At 36.0% G+C, this 19,556-nt stretch overlaps 1 protein-coding gene across 10 annotated transcripts in view; it reads left to right on the top strand.

Annotated features, from left to right (window-relative positions):
* Positions 1-19,556, top strand: part of mura (ring finger protein murashka) — a 46,364-nt gene that overhangs the window by 4,747 nt on the left and 22,061 nt on the right. For 3 of the 10 annotated variants that reach the window (XM_076625178.1, XM_033347335.2, XM_033347336.2), the window contains exon 1: positions 498-945. The exons of the other annotated variants lie outside the window; for them this stretch is intronic. Coding sequence is in view for 1 of the 3 variants with exons in the window: in XM_033347336.2 (XP_033203227.1) it covers positions 914-945 (32 nt within the window). In the remaining 2 variants the exon portion in view is untranslated. Of the gene's footprint in view, positions 1-497; positions 946-19,556 lie in introns of those variants that run through there. 10 annotated transcript variants of the gene reach the window in all.

Below are 19,556 nucleotides of genomic sequence, written 5' to 3' on the forward strand. Positions count from 1 at the left end.
ATTCACGATCACAGTGAGCAATGCGTAAATTATACGTAGGGACTCAATCTACTTACCTACTAATACAATTGCTGTACAGTTTTACATTTAATGTCGATCGATAGTATCATTATGTATACGAGTGTGCATTGGTTACGTGGTATGAAATTCGCAATTCCAAGCATGTTTGCGCTCTTTTCCATCGAATAGGAAAAGTTACACGTTTGCTAGACACAATAGCTGGTCGGATTCGTACCTTCATTGATTCTCGATTGATTTTAATCGCGCGTAAGCAACCTTACATTTCTTTATGGACATATCGTACAAATAATTACTCAAAACATATTGTCTACATGCTATCTTCTGCGATTATACTGAATTTCTGCGAATAATACAATTGCTTCACAATTTAATTCTCTTGGAACCCCGTTTGTACCGTTAATCTTTTAAGATAATAAATCGATCAGTATCCCTTTGCTAATATTTAATATCGTAATCTTCTTCGTTCACGAATACAGATAAATCAAAATAAAGGAAAAAGTAAACTCTTATCACGTGGTCGAGAGAGCACGTATCGACCGTATCGCCGCAAAGCGAAAGTGCGGGGCCCCTTTGTCGTGGCGTACATTCATGCGGCTGGTCTCTCCCACCACCGCCAATTCTTCCCACCACGCGGCCAACTCCCCTTCTAGTCTAGCGCGAGCCGCGTTTCGCCTCAGTCTGTCGCGCGCCACGAACGGTTCAAGTTATATGTTTCGTGTGTGTCACAAGCGGTGGTGGTTGCTTTACGTACGTGCGTGTGTGTTTCGACAGTGCGCGCGTGCGTGCATACATCGTGTGCCTTTTACGGTGTCACAGTGTATACGTGCGTCTGATACTATCATCGTGGTCTCTGCTTTCGAACGCTCGAACACAGCAACGGTGACATCGAAGCATGACAGCGACGCGGGAGTGTTACCCCATACGGTAGGAAAAACTTCCTTCCACTGTTTTTCTCCCGATTACTAACGTTCGTCTCTATTATATCTCAGATACAGCCTTAGTAGAAAAAACGTAAGCCTTGGAACAGTTACTACTAGACATACTAGGACACGCTCGGAAACGTATACAATAACGTCGCGTTAGCTGTTCAGAATTCTCTCTTTTTAACTGACCGTCGCTACCTCCACCACTTCTTGGAACTGATTTCTTCAACTACGATTAAGATACTAATATTTGGCACATTTGTTTATTTTACATATATAGGTGACATCAACGATTCGTTTCATTAAGTCAGTTCTGATTGGTGGGGATAACTACAGTCAGTTCACAAGGCACGATTGTACATGTAATTTGACTCAGGTTTAACAGGAAAGAAAGATACTAGACTTTTTCTAGTGATACATATATGCATGTACCTGCCTTGATAACTGACCAGATAAGATCTTGACCTGTGGCCAGTTAGCGAGAGCATCACTGTACTTGGACACAAATGTTTTGTTCGAATCGATACGCCCTCCGGCGGGCATTTCGTATCTCGAAGAACCTACACCGGAAACGCTTTTCTCTGTACACACGACTTGCAAGCGATTTACGGAACAATGTATACCGCTGCTTTTTAATCTGATAGATAAGCGCTGTCAGACCACCTTTTCCTTTTCCGCTGTTATCTGCTCCGATCGTTTCGCTCGATTCTTTCTCGGCTACGTCAATGCTTCTCTAGCGACTCATGCTCGTCACGCGTTCGGAGCGAGCAAACAGGGACTTTAATAGGGAAAATCGTGCGGTTACTATCTTTCGCACGACTACGTGGATACTTACGTATATACCCGTGTGACGATAAATAAGTACTTACGTATTTTTCATATATCTAAGGTCTACTGGCAAGCTATTTTGCCGACTGTCTTGTCTTCGTACGTCAAGGTCTCGCGCTTTGTATTGCAGTAAAAACGTTACGGAGAAACACCGATACAAGTGATACACTGTATTTAAGGCTATCTTCGCACTTGTACCCATGTATAGCTCGTTTCTCTTAGTACAATTAAAGTATAAAATTGTGATTTAGGAATTTAATACTATCCTAAACATCGTACACATGCCAAAATTAAACTTGTATGGAAATTTTCTTAAAACTGACATATCGTTATTATTTATGAAAAAATGTTTGTGACAAAGAAATTTAACAATTTTAACAGTTTTTAACGCGATCTTTTCCTTATTATACTGATACGATACGATGCTACATAGATAATCGCAGTTATTTTGAGGTTATGTATTTTCTTCTCCTGTCAGATGGCAGATAACGATTTAAATTTCGTTCGATATCCGGTTGACTGTACACACAACAGAATTTAAAGTCGTATTCTGTTAAAATCGAGGAAATTGACGTTGTTGGCGATCGTCCTTATTTCTGCCGATAAACCAAGCACTGAATCGAACTGATCGTGTGCGTTGTCGACTGACATGGAGCTGAAAGGTTAGTTACGACTATATTCCAGCCCGGGGTATTTCCGTCATCTCTGAAAATGCTTCGCTGAAGGAATCGTAACCATTTTTCCCACTAATGAAAAACAACCGCGATTTAGATAGTTAGGTCCTCGTGGCGAATGAAATTATCACGAAACATATTGTCGAAGCTGTAGCCTGTAACCATCGAATAGCGTAATTTTGAGCGTATAGAAGTCGTTCTATCTAACGTTTGGAAAAAAATCTTGTTGCGTAATATTATCGAAATAATAATATAAAGATGTTAATTACTAAAATACGTAATATTGATAATAATTTTAATCGATAGCATAGATACGTTTTTTGTGCCTATATTTTTCTCTATGCCTTTCTTTGGAGATTTTTTCTTTTCGTTTTCTTCGAGAAAGATTTTATTGAACGATAGTCTGCCCATCCAGCATCTACCAAGAGAGAAATGTGACACCAATGCGATAAACAATATTTTTCTTTCTTCCACTTATTGTCTTTTCGTGTCGCTCTTTCTCTTCTGTTTCGTATGTCGTCGTATTCGCTAGATTAGAATCTTTTTACTGTGGCGTTTCGTGTTCGTTTTAGTAACCGAGAGAAGGAGAATTGCAGAAAAGGGCCATTTCTTACTCTATTCAGAAACGACGAATTTGTGCACAATGTTAAAGTATATTTCTTAACGAATAAAAGATACTATGATTATTTATTTGAAATGCCATAGGAAGCGGACAAGTAACTTAAAAAATGAAATGTCACATTTAAATAATAATAACGTTTTATGGTCGTTGAAAGATATGCTTTGATATCTTGACCAAAATTTTCTGTTTTTTGGGGGCGAAGAAGACGATTGTGTTCTAACCGTTTGCCCTGAAGTTAGGCAATTTATTTCTTTATTCATAGTAGAGAATCAGAAATAGACTATAATGAATAAATTGAATTATTGTTACAATAGTTTTATACTATTCTTCTTTTCTCCCTATTTTTCAAGAAATGTAAGGTTATGTTTGCTGCTTCGACGTAGAAACGTTTTGTTTAGCTCATCAGTTTGCTTTGGTCACTGGTTACGTTGCAACCACCTTGAACTCGAAACTCTATTGTATATCTTATTTTACGTTTGTCTTAAAATCTATTACCATAAATTAAAGTTACATTTTTAAGTAATTTATTCGTTTTCAATCATTTCATAAGAAATGTATTATTCGTACATGAAATTAACATTGTTATACAGAAAATATTGATAATGAAAGCTTCTTTTTAATTAGATAAATACATATCAGAGAGAAGAGTAAAATAATATATAATTTAAAAGATAATAAAAATTTAGTTACATGGAATATATCAAGTTTCAAACATTAATTTCCGGAAACGAGGCAAAATTGACTTAAGCCTCGTTTACCTTAATTTTTTTTATCTTCAGAATACATATTTCACAATCCCAATAAAAAGTTTTAATCTTCTTTACGTAATTTTATTTCATTCCTTCTCAATAATTTCAAAGAAAATTTATTAACTTTAAATTTAGATTTAAAGTAGATATAGCAATAATTAACTTTAATGTTTGGTACGTACTACAGATTTGGAATATGTATTTGAGGTAATAAGGGAAAGTTTTGAAATTTCATTTAACAGTTCGCAGTCCTTCAAATTGCATGTAGGCGGAGATCTCTGGAAAGTCTTAAAATTTAGAACATACATCTATATTCTATGGAAAATATAATTCGCTGTAGAATTAACTTTAGACATTTCTACAGCAATCATCTTTTTCTATTTCTATTGTATCTATACATTATATATAGTTATATGTTAGATAATAAACTACAAGTTATTTCCAAAAACTGCAAAATTCTTAATAATTCAATTTAAAATTCATCATTCGTAAAACCAATCGTAAAGAGCAAAATTACATAACGAATTATCTTATAAAAATGTTTAAAACTCTATCTACTCTGTACTAAAATTTATATGAAACGCTGGAACTTTTTCAGAGATATTTTCAGAACTAAAATTACTTAATCAATTAAATATTTCTAGAATATACTTGAACTTTTTCCTAAAAACAGTCAAAACGGTTATTGTTATTATTATTAATCAAATTACTATAGATACCTATAATACAACGAAAGCAAAGCTGTTCAATGTTATATTCTGAATATAATTAAAAAAAATATATATATTGTACAAAACCGAGGAACACAGTGAATCATCAGAATTTCTCAAGACGTCACGCGATGCATCGTGTAGCTCGATGTTTCGTTACATCCGTGCGGGCACCGTTTCCGGTCGCCGCTTTCCGTAAAACGTCGTTGGAACCGAAAGCTTCGTTTTCTTTGCGAATTGCATGGAATTACGGCTCGCGTATTCTCGTTTCGAAATCAGCCAGCTAAGCCAGCCTACCATCTTGCTGCTATCTGCCTGAGAATATGTTCAGGAAAACGATGTATGTGAGGAGTTCAAGACTTGTTGCGAGGGACTGAAACCAGCCAGAGGCAGGTGGTACCTGAAGAAAGGCAGCAGGTCCACCTGGGTTTTTTTCAGGAAGTGCACTTCGCCCGTACACCGAACGGTACCTTCGTATATCCTTAGTTGGAAGGGTCCCTTCTATGGAATTGTACTATATATAAGTACTGTATTGCGAATGATGGGAACATGGCAATTGTTAGGACGGTTGGAAATCAACCCTTACGATAGTAAAAATTTGGTTGACATAAATATTGAACTATAAAGATTGTTAGTTATAATTATCGTAGAATTCTATAGATTTTTCATGCTTCTTCAAGGTATACAGTTTATTATATTATACATAAATGTACTATACTATATTTGATGGAAATATAGCATTTGATAGGTTTAGAAATCAAACATTACAGTAGTAAACAGTTTATTGATGCAGATGTTGGTAATATAAGAAATGTTCGTTGAAATTATTATGGAATTTTCTATTGATTTTCTCTCTGGTACTTATTCGAGTGTAAAGTATAGATGTAGAGGATTTAATTATGGTGCGAGGACGGTCATGCTGTGTGTACTAAAATCTATCTGAGGATTAAATGGTACATAACCAGTAAGAATTCTTGAACTTAACTATTATTTTACTTTAATTAGATATTTGTTGAATGCTTTTTCGGAGGTTTCCGCTTCTCGACCGTCTTTATGATAGTCATTTATATTCAAATATTTTACTCGAGCTTATGCTTCAGTAGACAACCAAGTCTAAGAACTTTCTTTATATTTCTACCGTTGCTGTTTGTCAATCGAGAAGAACCTTTCAACCTTTCCGTACTGTTTTGTGTCCGTAATCTTTTAATCTTCCATGTTTGTAAGCGTTTCTGACGGATTTTATATCTTTCGAAACTAAGAAATTTCAACAACTTGAACAAGCCTCGGCCAGAGTCATAGCTCTCCATTGTTCCTCATTTACGATGGCGACCCTGCGGAAATCGAGAAATTCCCTTGAACGCGGTCGTTGGACCGCGATACGGGTCTTTCTATGTACCTTGCGGTCTTGTTTTTCGTGAAAGTGACGTGTATAGTCGTTGTTCGTGACGTATTATTAATCTTGCCGATGACGTGACGTCTTTCGATCCTCGAAGCGGATCGAACGTTCGGGGAAGAATGCGTGTTCTTCTGTGGAAAGCTGATGAAATCGTCGATATAAATCCGTGAAATGGTCGTTTATATACAGATCTATACGTATACGGTTTGTTGAGGATTTCCCTTTTCTTTTCTTTCTGATTTCTTCCATTTTGATCGAATACCGGCGAATAGAAATAGGATTTAATTACAAAGTATTGGAAAAGTGAAATTGAAAAATTTGCGTAACTAGTATTTTACATCGTAGAGAAATAAGTTAGAATATTATGGGATTGTAGATTCGCGTTTACAACTAGAAGATAGAAAATAGGCAAAGTAAAAAATTAAAGTAATTGATATAAGATGGTTATAAGGATGAAAATTATTAATAGCTGACATTGTAAAGAAAGAAATTAGGATATTATATATAGAGTTGTAGATTTCAATTTGAGGGAAGGATTAAGAATGAAGAATAGGATGGAGTCTAAGTAATTTGCGAGCTTCGTAGTTGTAGTATGTTGAAATTTGATTTGAGAACAAAGAATTGAAAAAGCGATAGAGCAACTAACGAATGATAGTTTAAATTACGTGAAGATGAATCGCGGTGAAATTGTATCTTGGAATTTGAATAAATCTTCAAGGAAGAAATATGTTTTACGTGTATGTGGGAGAAAATTAATGCAAATAATTAATTAACAAGTCTTTTCCTAACTCTAAACTATAGTAGACTTTTCAACATAAAATTTAATTTATAGACAATTAATGACGGCGATGTTTATGCAAATTCATCTAAGGAAACGAAGAAATCTTCGAGAATATAAATAAAACAATCCTTTCGTACGTTGCTCGAACTTGAGACATCTTTCAGTGTCAGAAAAATGCAATGGGCTAGAAAATGACCGATAGAACGCAGCGGAGAACGTGATAGAAATTGTAATGGAGTTCGATTAAAGGCAAATGGAATTTAAATAATGAACAAACGAATGTCATAACGGTATAAACGTAGAATACGAATAGAATATTCGAATTCGATCGAGTATCTTGTAAAACAGCTTCGAAATATCCTTTGATAAAACTCTGTCCATACTCTTGATAAGAATATGCAGAAAGACGTAAAAGATATCATGGCATTGAAGGAAACAAAAAACGATTTCGCAAGGTAATGCTTCGTTGCAAAGGAAAATGTTGATCGATCAAATGTCGTAGCGAGTTGTATATTGAACTTGGATAGATTTCGTATAACAAACATTCGTGTTCAAATTTTCTTCGCGTCCGCGATCAATTTTTAAAAATTTACGTCACTAGAATATATATCGCTGCTTTATTCCGATAGCGGCGCAACTTAAAAAATGTAAACTTTAAAGTAGAAGCGTTTTAACGCTTACAAAGAAATCTTCGTGAGTCATTCGAACGACGTTACGAGGCTGACTTAACACAAGATATGCCACTATTCGCGAAAGCAGTACAAGCTTGCACTCGAAGCGTCGCAAAATTACCGAAGATGAGCGAGTGTTGTAAAATTAAGGCCAGGTTTATAAGTAATAATTTTGCTCTCTGACGCGAAACTGATGAACTTACGAATATACCGTTTCACATGATAAATATAGAAACAGAATGTAAGCCTTCTATCGAACGAAAGCAAATTTCAAATTTTTTTATTCGTGTTACCATCGAAACAAAGAAGCTATATATATGTATAACTAAATACGTAACAGAATCATGAACATCCTATAGTAATGATACAATTGTTAATACTTCGTTAGAGAAAAAGAGAAGTCATTGTTTATTATAATACAATGATTACGAACGATATATACATAAATAATAATTGTACGATATAACTACTACAATTGTACAGTACAACTATAACTTGTATTTAAAGACTGAATTTATCAAATCCTTAAGACGATCGTAAAATTATCGTAATGAAATATCTCGGCATCTTTTTATTATGTATATTCAAGAAACAACAAGGCTAGGTTAATACACCAGCCTTCCACGGCCACATATTCGCATCGATATGGAAATGTAGCAGTTCGTGTATTTCTACGCGTCTTAGTATTGTCATCGAAGATCTTGCAGGATCGTCTTTTGTCAATGCGTCACGTTCAAAAATAAGTACTCTAGATTTCTTTTGGTTGCAAAGGGAGCTGTATACAACAACGTGCATCGCGATTTGCTCGAGATCTTTTGCCGCGTACGAGATTTCTTTACCTCGAAATCTCTCTAAGTCGGTTCCTATAAAGTTTTTCATTTTTTCCTGTTGTACGTTGTATTCATCTTCTTTAATTTTATTTTTCTTCGTTCAATTGTAATATTTCCTAATTTTAGTATAGAAAAATTCCTACCAGCGTTGATAATTATTACAGCCTTACGAACGTAACAGCTTGATCCATTGAAATCTGTTGTAATTTTCTTCGGACGATTGCAAATATTTCCATTTGATGCTTTTCTTTAACGAATTAAATCGCGATATTCAGATTATTTGTTGTATCGTGCGTATTGTATTTCTCTTTGGGATACGTGCGTGAGTTTTTGTACAAGAAATTCGTTTGCATCATCGTTCTTCCACTGGCAGATAGAGATACCGTGGTATTTGTCAATAACGCGATAAAAAGTTGCGATCGAGTCAGCCATTAGCGTTTCGTGTTTCGATCAAGCTTCTCTGGATGCGTCGATATGGAATTGTTTAAATAAATCATGGATTCCGGAGCTTCTTTTTCAACTTTGTCGATCGTTCTCAAACCTTATTTTTAATCGGAAATTGGAAACACAAAGTTCGGACGAGGATAGATTCAGTGATACTTGTATACGCGATACAAGGCATATAATCTTGATTTTTTTATCAGACGAAGTATAGTCTAGAGTTGAGAAATCGACTATTCAGAACTTTACTAGGCTACGTACATCAGATACGTACGTTCGATGTAATTCTTCGATTCAGAGTTCATAATCTTTTCTCTTTGAAGTTTATTTTCATATAGGTGCATACTGAATTTAACTCTATATATATATATATATATATAGTTAATATATAGTTATAGTTAATATATAGTCGATAGTTAATATATATATATATATATATCTTTATATATATCTTTATATATATATATATACATATATCTGTGTAGTACTGTGAATTTTAAAAATATATATATATCTCTCTCTCTCTCTATATATATATATATATATATATATCTTTAAAATTCACAGTACTACACAGATATATATATATATATATATATAGTTAATATATAGTCGATAGTTAATATATATATATATCTTTATATATATCTTTATATATATATATACATATATCTGTGTAGTACTGTGAATTTTAAATATATATATATATTAATAAATAAATATATATATATAAAGATATATATATATATATATATATCTTTATATATATATATATATATAGAGAGAGAGAGAGATATATATATATTTTTAAAATTCACAGTACTACACAGAACATAATATACTGTATTATAAAATTCTATCGGTAATTTGATCTTTTAGAAAATAAACAAACAATTGTACTTTGCAAAACGTGTACCGCTATGATAGTTAAAGTGGTTCGTCACTGTCAGACATAGAGGAAATACAGGCCACTTCCAATCTTTTATTAGCTATACCATATTGTATCTAAAATTTGTTCAAAAGGACGTATTTTAAAATCTTTAGATAAAGACAGCAATTTTACTACTATTTTATGGCCGTCTAATAAACGTATATTCCGTATTGCACCCTAATACCAATCCCTCTATCCCTTAAATTTATTACTTTCGCATTTATATTCCGAGCTTACGCAACACCCTCGTTTAATTCTTTACTTTCAAACGTACGAGCTACGTACAAAAATAAGAATCTTTTCAAAGCTACTAAAAGGTCTTGAAACCCATTTGGTACATTGTACATACTTAAATACTGTTCTCTGTTATCCCACCGTTTCACGTTGTGATATATATGTATTGTAAAATTTGTATATATGCATATACACTTTTGTTTATTTTATCGACATAAAATATCTACAATCCATCCCTTCAGATGATTAAAAGTAGATTTTTTAAGTAATTTGGACGTCTTTGTTGATACAGTTGCAGCTCGATGACCAGAGTCTTATTTCGATTTTAATATAAGATACAATAGTCTCGGTTTATACGTGTAACTATTTTTATGGTTGTATCGAGTTTATAGGAAATAGAAAAGATCAGATCTACGTACCTTTGCTTAGCCATTTTCTCATCCCCCTATAAAACATCATGCGAAGAGGCGGTTTTCCAAGTCTCTCTTCTAATCTCTCCTCCTTACCTGGCTACGATTGTGGATCGTCGAAAGATCGAGTTCCCTCGGGGACTGGCCACAATATCCATCATTACAGGGGACGTTAGAGGAGGTGTAGTGGCGAGGAGGGATGGTTGTAATTCGCCGCTGCGGTATGCGGGCACGGTGACGCATACGGGCTCTCTCTCTCTTCGGCCTGAGAACTCCTCCGCTGTTGCCTTGCGTCGGTTTCGCGAAGAAAAACCCGCGGGGACGAAAAACGGTGGATAAAATACTCCTAAGCCCAGCAAACGCCTGCCCTCGACGCCATATGCGGGCGCGTGCACGCGTTTTACGAGTTTACTGGCTAAATTGGCTGGGATCATGGGTGACACGGTTAATAGAGGTTCGTTAACCGCTTTTATATCGACGAATTATGCCTCGTATAGAATATTACGCGTACAGTGGGTAGGTTTGTTATTTACGCGAGTAGGACTCGATTTGTTTGGTTAATATGCCTTTGATAAGATTTTGATAAGATGGTTTTCGTATTCTCGTAGAATCTTCCATAGCAGAGAAAATTAACCTCAAAACTGGCGTGTAGCACACTGGCTTTGGCGTGTAGTGATATAGGGCGCGCAGCCACGCGCTTTCAAACCCCATTATGTCAAAAGCGGCAGTTGCCAAGAGAAAAGACTCGCTGCTGCATTTTCTACTCGCTTTTCTCGCGAAGAATTTCGTGCTTCAACCTGTTCTGTATACCTTCCGTCTGTCTACGCTCGAAGCAAGATTCCCTTCGCGTTAACCTACTACAAAAATTCGAAACTTTTTCGTATATTATCGACGACTAGCACGCAGCAGTTACAAATCGAATCGCGATGATTCAACGGAAAGCGAAAAAAGTCAGAAATATAAAACCATGGTCGTTGGAGTCGCACGAACAAGTCATGCGGCTAATTTCTCAAAGCGAAACAGGCGAATATGGACTCGTTAGTCATCGGTTTGCCTGTGTTTGCGAACATCGACTAACAATAAGAGACCAGGGGCAGCATGACGTGTACGAATGTGTACGCCAGTTTTTCGTCCATGGTCCTGATCGTTGTGCTCGCATAAACAAACGCGGATGCACAACTACGAAGGCCACGGTATAATACCGTACGATAGAGGCAGAACAGGCTCCCGTTTCCGGATTGTTGCTTTTAATTCCATTTGTTTATTTCGAACCAGTAGGTCCAGTTCAGCAGGGCTAAGCGTAGGTACCTGTTACCGTACGTACGTACGCATAAATTAAAGCGTCGCTGATCGTCGTCGTGATCTACGAGGAAAAGGTTCGAGCGAAGAACGAACATGCCCCGAATACAGAGCAACGGTGGTCGATTAAATTTCGATACAGTTGTGTCAGCCAAATTCAAATTTTCTTCCAATCTGCTGAACAATCCTAAATTTAAAAATCAAATCCTGTCGGTGGAGTGCGGGTCTTTAGGTGCTTGTGGAGAAACTATACAGAACGTGGACAATACGCAAAGGTCTCTAAAATATTCAATGTATAACGCGCGTTATTTATAATAACGAGACTATTTTGATGAATCGTTGAAATTATTCCGATGAAAAAGCAGCTAAACATACGTCGTTTTTTAGCATTGTTTTATTTTTTTAGTATCGTTCTGGAAGGCATTTTACGGTTTATATGTGTACATGGATTATTTGAGCGTAGAAACTAAAACGGAATAAATGGAAGAAGGTTAAGAAGAGGGAGTTTATTCGAGAAGCTTAGTACGAAGTGAGAATATAAGATGTTTTAGAAGGTTGGTGTGGCGTGGTGAGAAAATGAAATGAGCCATCCGAGGAAGGTTTGTTAATCCTTTAAGAATTTTATTTGCGCCTGTACTGGATACTGTGTTTTGTTTTCGCGTCCATTTCACTGGCATAGTTTTAATATAACAAAATTGCTCGAATTTATGGAAGTATATTTCGTGGTTCGGTATGAATCGAATTATTAACAGCTTAATACTAAGGTATATCTTATATGAAACTATAATTACATAATGTTCCATGTGATAATTAAATTCGAAGTTTAGTACAAGTTGAACTATATTTCTGATATAAGATTACGATCAAATTGTGGCCTGTTTTTGGAACCTGAAGATGTATTCGAAGAGTTTCTTGAAGATTTCTACAGGATTATTTCTACGTATAAGATTTCTCCATAAGATTTCTTTAATCTCATTTACTATTGAATTATGGTCGTGAAATATGGTATTGTGTGCACACGGTACATACATATAATATTTTTAGAAAAGCTAAGAAGAAAAATTCGCCTTCTTTTTACAACGGTCGAGGAAACAGTCCGGTAAGCTTTCGCTGGTATCTAAGCTCGATTATTTCAATGATCTCGTTATCTATCGATACATGGTACAGTTGGTTTTCGCATCTCTCTTATTAGGGGTTGCATCATAGTACGCGCTTGTATCAAATTAACCCCCTGTGTCTTACAAGTTACACTTGTCGCGTGGAAAACACAGTCCAGAGGTGATAACGAGTCACACTCGTGATGCTGGGTGCGCTCCAAATGTAAATATACAGGGTGTCCCAAATAGCACGTTAATCACCTTACGCGTTAACTAGAAAACCAAACTATAAATTCCATCGTCGAGAAAGATAAACTCTAATATCACGAAAAATCACTATTCTCCATTTTTATTACATTCTAATCAGATTATCCCACCCATAGGATATATCATACTACTTTTTTTTTTTTTTTTTTAATCAGAGGACGTCGAATCTTTTCTTCACAAGAGTTCTCTTCGACAATTTATTACGGCAATTTATTAAATTATATTTTAATCTTTGAAAGCATACAGATTTTTCTAACCAAATCTAATTTTATCCAGAAATTTCTTTTTATTTTTTCTAAAATATATCTTTCGTATAATGTTACGGTAAAATTCGCGATATTTGAACAACACAATAATAATATTTCACGTAATAAGAATCGAAATAACTCTATCGAAAGTCGAAATTATTCAGACTGAAACGAACGTTATTCGTTCTCCGGAAGCTCGTTAGGTCTCTTGCATCGCGAGGAAACGCACCATCCTCCAGAAGTCGAATGTTCTTTACCCAGAGTGGACCTTGAATATTTTAACGCATCCTCGTTTCTTCTCGAAGGCTGCTGGTCGATCGTTCCCGCTTCGCAATCGTTCGCCTCTGCTATCTGTTCGTCTTATCTTCGTTCGAAAGCGAAAGAACTTCATCGAACGCATCGAAACCAACTCCATTGTTTTTTTCTTTTTCTTTTTCTTTTTACGGAAATAGAAAATTCTAGAGACTTCACTTTCAGTGTTATCGTTTACCGAGTTACTCGGTTTCTCAAAACGCGATTTGAATGACTTTATAAGTTATAATTACTTCTCTATAGCGTTGGTATTATAGTCGTTAGGAAGCTTTGCAATTTTCTACTTGACTCATTTACGTGCAGGTATAAAATAACGAAATAAAACAAAGAATGGCGGAACGAACGATTTAAGAGCGATGGATACTCGAGGGAATCGACAAACGTAATACAATGTCATAAATGTCACATATATTGAATCTTATTGTACGTTGTTAATAATTCGCCATAGGCAAATATATTTTTTTGACATTTCGATTTATATCCAAGCTTACCTTTCTTTTTATTGTTCTATGCTTACAAAATATACGTGTGGAGTTTATAAAATACCTATCGAGTCTCTGCTATATTACGTAAACTTTCATCGAGTCAAGCGTTTGAAACCTTTTTCACCAAAAATAAAAATCTCTGAGTCTCTCTTTGTTCATATCATCAACGATCCAATCTGCATATAAAGAATTGAAATTTATTATTGATAAAATACTACAAGTATATATGTATATGTATGTCTTCTTGTATATAGCGTTAGAAATCGCAGAAATTTTATTGATAAAAAAACAGTTATATTTGAAATCGTTCGTTCGTCATTTTCTTGCTTTTATTATATCGTGAAAGGGTTGCAGGTCAAGTATGTACTTCGATCTTTATTAACTGTACGCTTGTCTTTTAGTTGTTTTACGTGTAATAAATTTCGACAATTATATACGTGTATGATCGTGAATCGTGGATCGTACCATGAAAGAGTTAATTCCGATTTACTACCCTATACTACTCTAGACTAGGTTACCGAATACTCTTTTCCTCCACCGGTACTTGTAATTTCTCATAACATAATAAATAACATAACAAATCATTGGCCCTACAAGATGCAAAGCAACATCGAAATAAAACTCGTTTTCGACCAGTCCATTCACTATCAACTCCACAGAGAGAGAGAGAGAGTGTGTGTGTGAGTGAGAGTGAGAGAGTTGTCTGATCGTTTCCAGTTCAATCAATAGCGGCCATGTTGCCATAAATCCGTGCATCGAACCAACTGTACACCTCTATATCTATTAGATCGCTTCATATCAAATGTCCCTTTTTTCGAAATGAAACTTTAACTCTACGTTCTTTGGAACAACACGTGTACTTGATCAAAGTTATCTCTACGCTACGTCCAATTAATACGCGTTTTCCATACGTTCGTTCTGTTCTTATCATAGGAAAAATGATCGAGAAGGTATCGATAAACTCGATCTTTTTCTTAATTTTTCGGTTTTAACAAGAGAACACGCGATGGGTGTAATTCGTCAGAAACTAAACGATCAAAGATGTTAATAACATAGCCCAATCGACGATAAAACAAAATTTAACGAATCATCAAGAATGACTCTACACGTTTCGATCTGCCAATCTGTTTCTCAGAGTAGAACGCCTCAGCTAATATATAAAATACACGATCGAATGTATTACGATACGTAAAACGTTGGAATAACAATCAGCCGGAACAATAACGAGAAAAGAGAATTGCTCCGCAAAGAAAGTTCGATAGAAAACAGAAAATCCACCGAGTCCATCCCGTGCATCCTTTGAGGAGAGCGAAGTGGAAATTTCTCTATCCCTCTTCCTCTCTATTTCTCGTTCGTTCGCTTCGTCTTCCCTCCCTTTCGTCTCTTGGTCGCTCTCTCCAGGGTGCCAGCCAGTTTCGTGATACGAGGCGGCCTGGATCGATAGAGAGCAGCTCAAGCTCCTTGGTGTTGCTCTCTCTCTCTCGTTGAGTTCCCTGATTCCTCGAGGACTCCTGAAGGTGCACCAAAAGCATTTTCTCTCGATACGAACGAACAGGAACCAAGCACGTAGAAGGAGAAAAAAGGGTGATATGTAGAGAAAAGGGAGAATGATAAAAAGAGGGAACAAGGTCTCGACCTGTACTGCCACCGCCCTAGGGACCACCTTTTGTACGTTTCGGCTTTTTAAGGGCTATTCGAGTGGACGAACGAAGGTCTACGGCCCTGCCCGTGAGACACCGTGCCAACAGCTGGTGGAAAAATCGAAAACGCAGCTGCCGTCTTCTCGAGCGGCATAAATTCCAGCCTTTATACATACCCTCGTCGACACTGGCCAACGTCTTCCATCCGCCTTGATCATCAGCCTCAGAGTTTTCGGTCGAGAATATAATCGTGGGAGGCTTTGGTTCCTACGTTGCAACTTTGCTCGCCCGGAACTGGTTGGCTTGCTCGCTCCGGCATCAGCCGCTCGTCGTGGTTCGACCAGGTTGCTAAAAAAATGCATCGAGTTGAGAGTTATGAAATGGAGAATGAATCTCTTGCAGTCTTGCGGTTTTTAGTACAGGTGGTTTGGCTTGAGTTTTCGGTCTTTGATGTCTTTTTATTCTTCTTCTTCTTTTTCTTCTTCTTGAATCTTTTTTCATTTATTGGATATTTTGGTTGTGTGTGGCAAAGTGCCGCCGAGTTGAGAATTTTGAAACGGAGAATAATTCCTAGAAAATTGTGAGTTTAGGTTCTCGAATAGACAGGCCTCTCAAGAATCCCTAACATAGCGTCATTGGATACAAAATTAGAGAAGACATATGGAAGCTTCGAAATGGATGATTCAAAGAAATGGAAAATGAAAATCCTTACGACAACAGTCTCCTATTTCCAAATATAAGAAAAATGTGCTTGTAAGTTATCGGCCATAACACTTTTAACGCTTGATATGATATCGAGGTAACCTTCAAACTTCCAACCGTTTTCGAAATGCACGAAGATTCACTTTATGCTGTTACACGTGTCGCGAAAAGAACAGGTGTTTTGACAGTAAACTAGACGACTTCGATGTACATACACCTACGTTTATAGGTATTACAACGCTTATAGGAAACGCGACGGAGTTTAGAAATTATTAGAAAATTACTGTATCCTACATACAGTGTACATATATACACCCACGTTCGTAGATGTTGCGTGAAAATACCTAAACCTCTGTAATTCGATGATCAAATGTTAAAATTTGTCGTAGAAAAAATATCACCTAGAATTTGTGCGTATTCTAAACTTGAAAAGTAAATTTAAAAAACTGTCTACGCCTCCGATTCGATAATTAAACGCAGAAATAAAATTTTCCAAAGTACCTAAATTTCTTTATCTCGTCTTTTATACCTTTCATAAAAAAGAGAAAAATATTAAAACCTAAAATTTGTGTTAGGAAAATATGAAACGACGTTTACGTGTATCCTACAAACCTAAATTTTTAAGAATACTTAAATCTTCGGACCGTCGATTAAAAGGTAAAATCCATTAGAATTCCATGGAATCGTGATGGTCCGGGTATCGTGACCCCGTTCACGCCAGCTTTTGATCACGTCGCCGCGCCGTCCGGAACGGTGTACGCGTTTCTCGCCGCGATTCCTTCGTCCTCGTCTCAGACGGTTTTTGCGTCGGCCGCGTCTCGATAGAGTCGCTACTACGAGAGAGGAGTTTAAAGGTAAACGGGTTTCTCGCAGACGCGCACATCGCCACATCACCAGGAGCTCTGGCCTCTCTCGATCAGATCCACCAGCACTAACGTACGTATACGAGGTTTCAGCGACCAGACACTAACGTTGGAAATTTTGAACTGTGATTGCCAATTTTAAGGGAACCAACCGCAGTTCAACTGCAATTTCATGCATATATCAAAGATCGGAATGTTTAAAAACGTAAACTGTAATTTAAAAAATTCTTATGGCAATTTTAAAGAGTTTAACGAATTTAATAAATCAAATATCGGCAGATTTTTAAGTTACAATCTGTGATATATGAAGGGAAATTACTCTTCGAAGCAAGGCCGAATTAGGATCTCTATAAAAAATTTGTTGAAATTGAATCAACATCCGAGTACTGGAACGTCGAAGGTTACATCCTTTGTTCGAACCATAAGCGCCGTCCCTCCTCGTCTGACGAAAATGGACCTCTGCCATCGCCGGGTACAAAGCCACCGAGACGTTCTTATTATTGCGTCAAAGAGACGTATTAGACGTTAAGTAGCGTTTAATAGCACCTGTTACGTTACTTCGCCCATTGCCTTACCTCTGTTAATGATATACAACACCCAAGACATAGTAAATATCCAGCATATGGTACATTTACAGTAACTGCTCACCGGTGCACGTGCACCGTTATCCCTTTAAAGGAAGGAATAAATGCCAGTGTAGTAGATAAAAAGAAAGATATCTGCCGCAATAAATAATAAATAATTACTTAATAGCGATAAAACGACATTTTTGTGTAATTTTATGTAAAATATGAAATAAATATTTTAATTTTGGAACGAATGGTCGATACAGGATGATTCAAAATATGAAAATGTTTTTTTAATTATTTCGTGGAGTAGATGCTTTTTTTCTTGTAAAATAATATACGATTATCTTATGATCTTATAACTGTAGTTATTAAATATTGGTTTAGTAAGGGATATATAAATTGCAAAATTTTCCTTTTTTATTACTTTATCTTCTGAAAGATTCTTCGTTACTCCATAAGGAAAATTTTGAATTTGCTGTTATTAAAGCGGAGAGTTACTTTGTTTTCCTCTTGGATTAACTATTTCATGAATTTCGGTTGTTAATAAGAATTAAAAGATCAGACAAAAATTAAACGTATTTGTTCGCTATCTTGTATTAGATACTCTTATCTCCCCGCGTGACATATGGCACGTTCACCTGGCGCCCTTGTGCAACCCATCTACTCTCTCGATACCAAGATCGACGGTTGTTGCTAAAAATTCTGCCCGACCAACAGATAATTCCATTATTCATTTTTATTTACAGTTTAATGCATCGTCTACCTTCCTCGGTTAAATATTTATTTTGAGTTGTAGTATATCTTTAAATACCCCATTGCAAGGTCCTTTCTACTATCCTGTCGAAAAAATACAAGGAAATTTATTTATAGATCTTTCGGAATTTACATTTAAAAAATTACTTCACGTGTAACATAAATTTTTATTTCAGAAATATTTTTAAAATATATTAAGTTCGACAAACATTAGTCTAAACAGAATTACGTTTCGCAAAATTTGCAAATAATATACTCCAACTTTAAATTATTAAAAAAGAGAAAGAAATTACCATCTTTGAGGTATTCGTTTGAACTCTTAAGAAATATGGTCCTTCTTCGACGACATGATAAAAATTTCTTTAAACACTATCTATCCAATTATATACTCCGTATAAAATGAACCGTTCTATTAAATTTTCTTCTCTCAATATAAAAACATTGAAAACGCGCGAGCGAGAATTACATGCACTTCAACCGCCATATTGTATAGCGTAAACTTTACCATCACCTAACCAGCCAGTGTTGACATAAATTCCATGCCAAGAACATCAATTCCACCATCGTATAACCAAGTAATCGTTAGCTATCGCGACATTTCCCGTCCACTCGTATAACAGAAGTTCCATGAGCGCTAACGCAAGGAGAACATGTGCCATCAGGCCCAGGAAAGCGAAGAGACTCCATGTCCACTGTGATGCACGTCCAACAAAACTATCCTCTTCAGTCCCAATGTCTTGATAATACTTAATTTCATGCTTAACATCGTTCCAACAAATCTCCTATATCTCGACTTCAATGAGAATCTTAAATCCCATAAATGAGAATTTTCGATACAGAAAACCACGGTATCGAAACTTTATTTCGAAAGACAAGAAGCAAAAACCCGTGTATTTGACTACGATGAGAATTTTCAGTAAAAAAGCGTATTCCTATGTTATGTTGCACTTGCATAAAAATCTCATCTACCATCGGCGAGAATCTTTTTATAGAACGTAGAACTCCAGAAGAAGGAATGGTATCCTTGCCCAGGTCGAAAATTTGCTACAATCGGAGGCTTATTTCCAGTCGTCCAGGATACGCATATATTTTTATTTTGC

Source organism: Bombus vancouverensis, chromosome 15 (assembly GCF_051014615.1).
Source record: "Bombus vancouverensis nearcticus chromosome 15, iyBomVanc1_principal, whole genome shotgun sequence".
Lineage (NCBI taxonomy): Eukaryota > Metazoa > Arthropoda > Insecta > Hymenoptera > Apidae > Bombus > Bombus vancouverensis.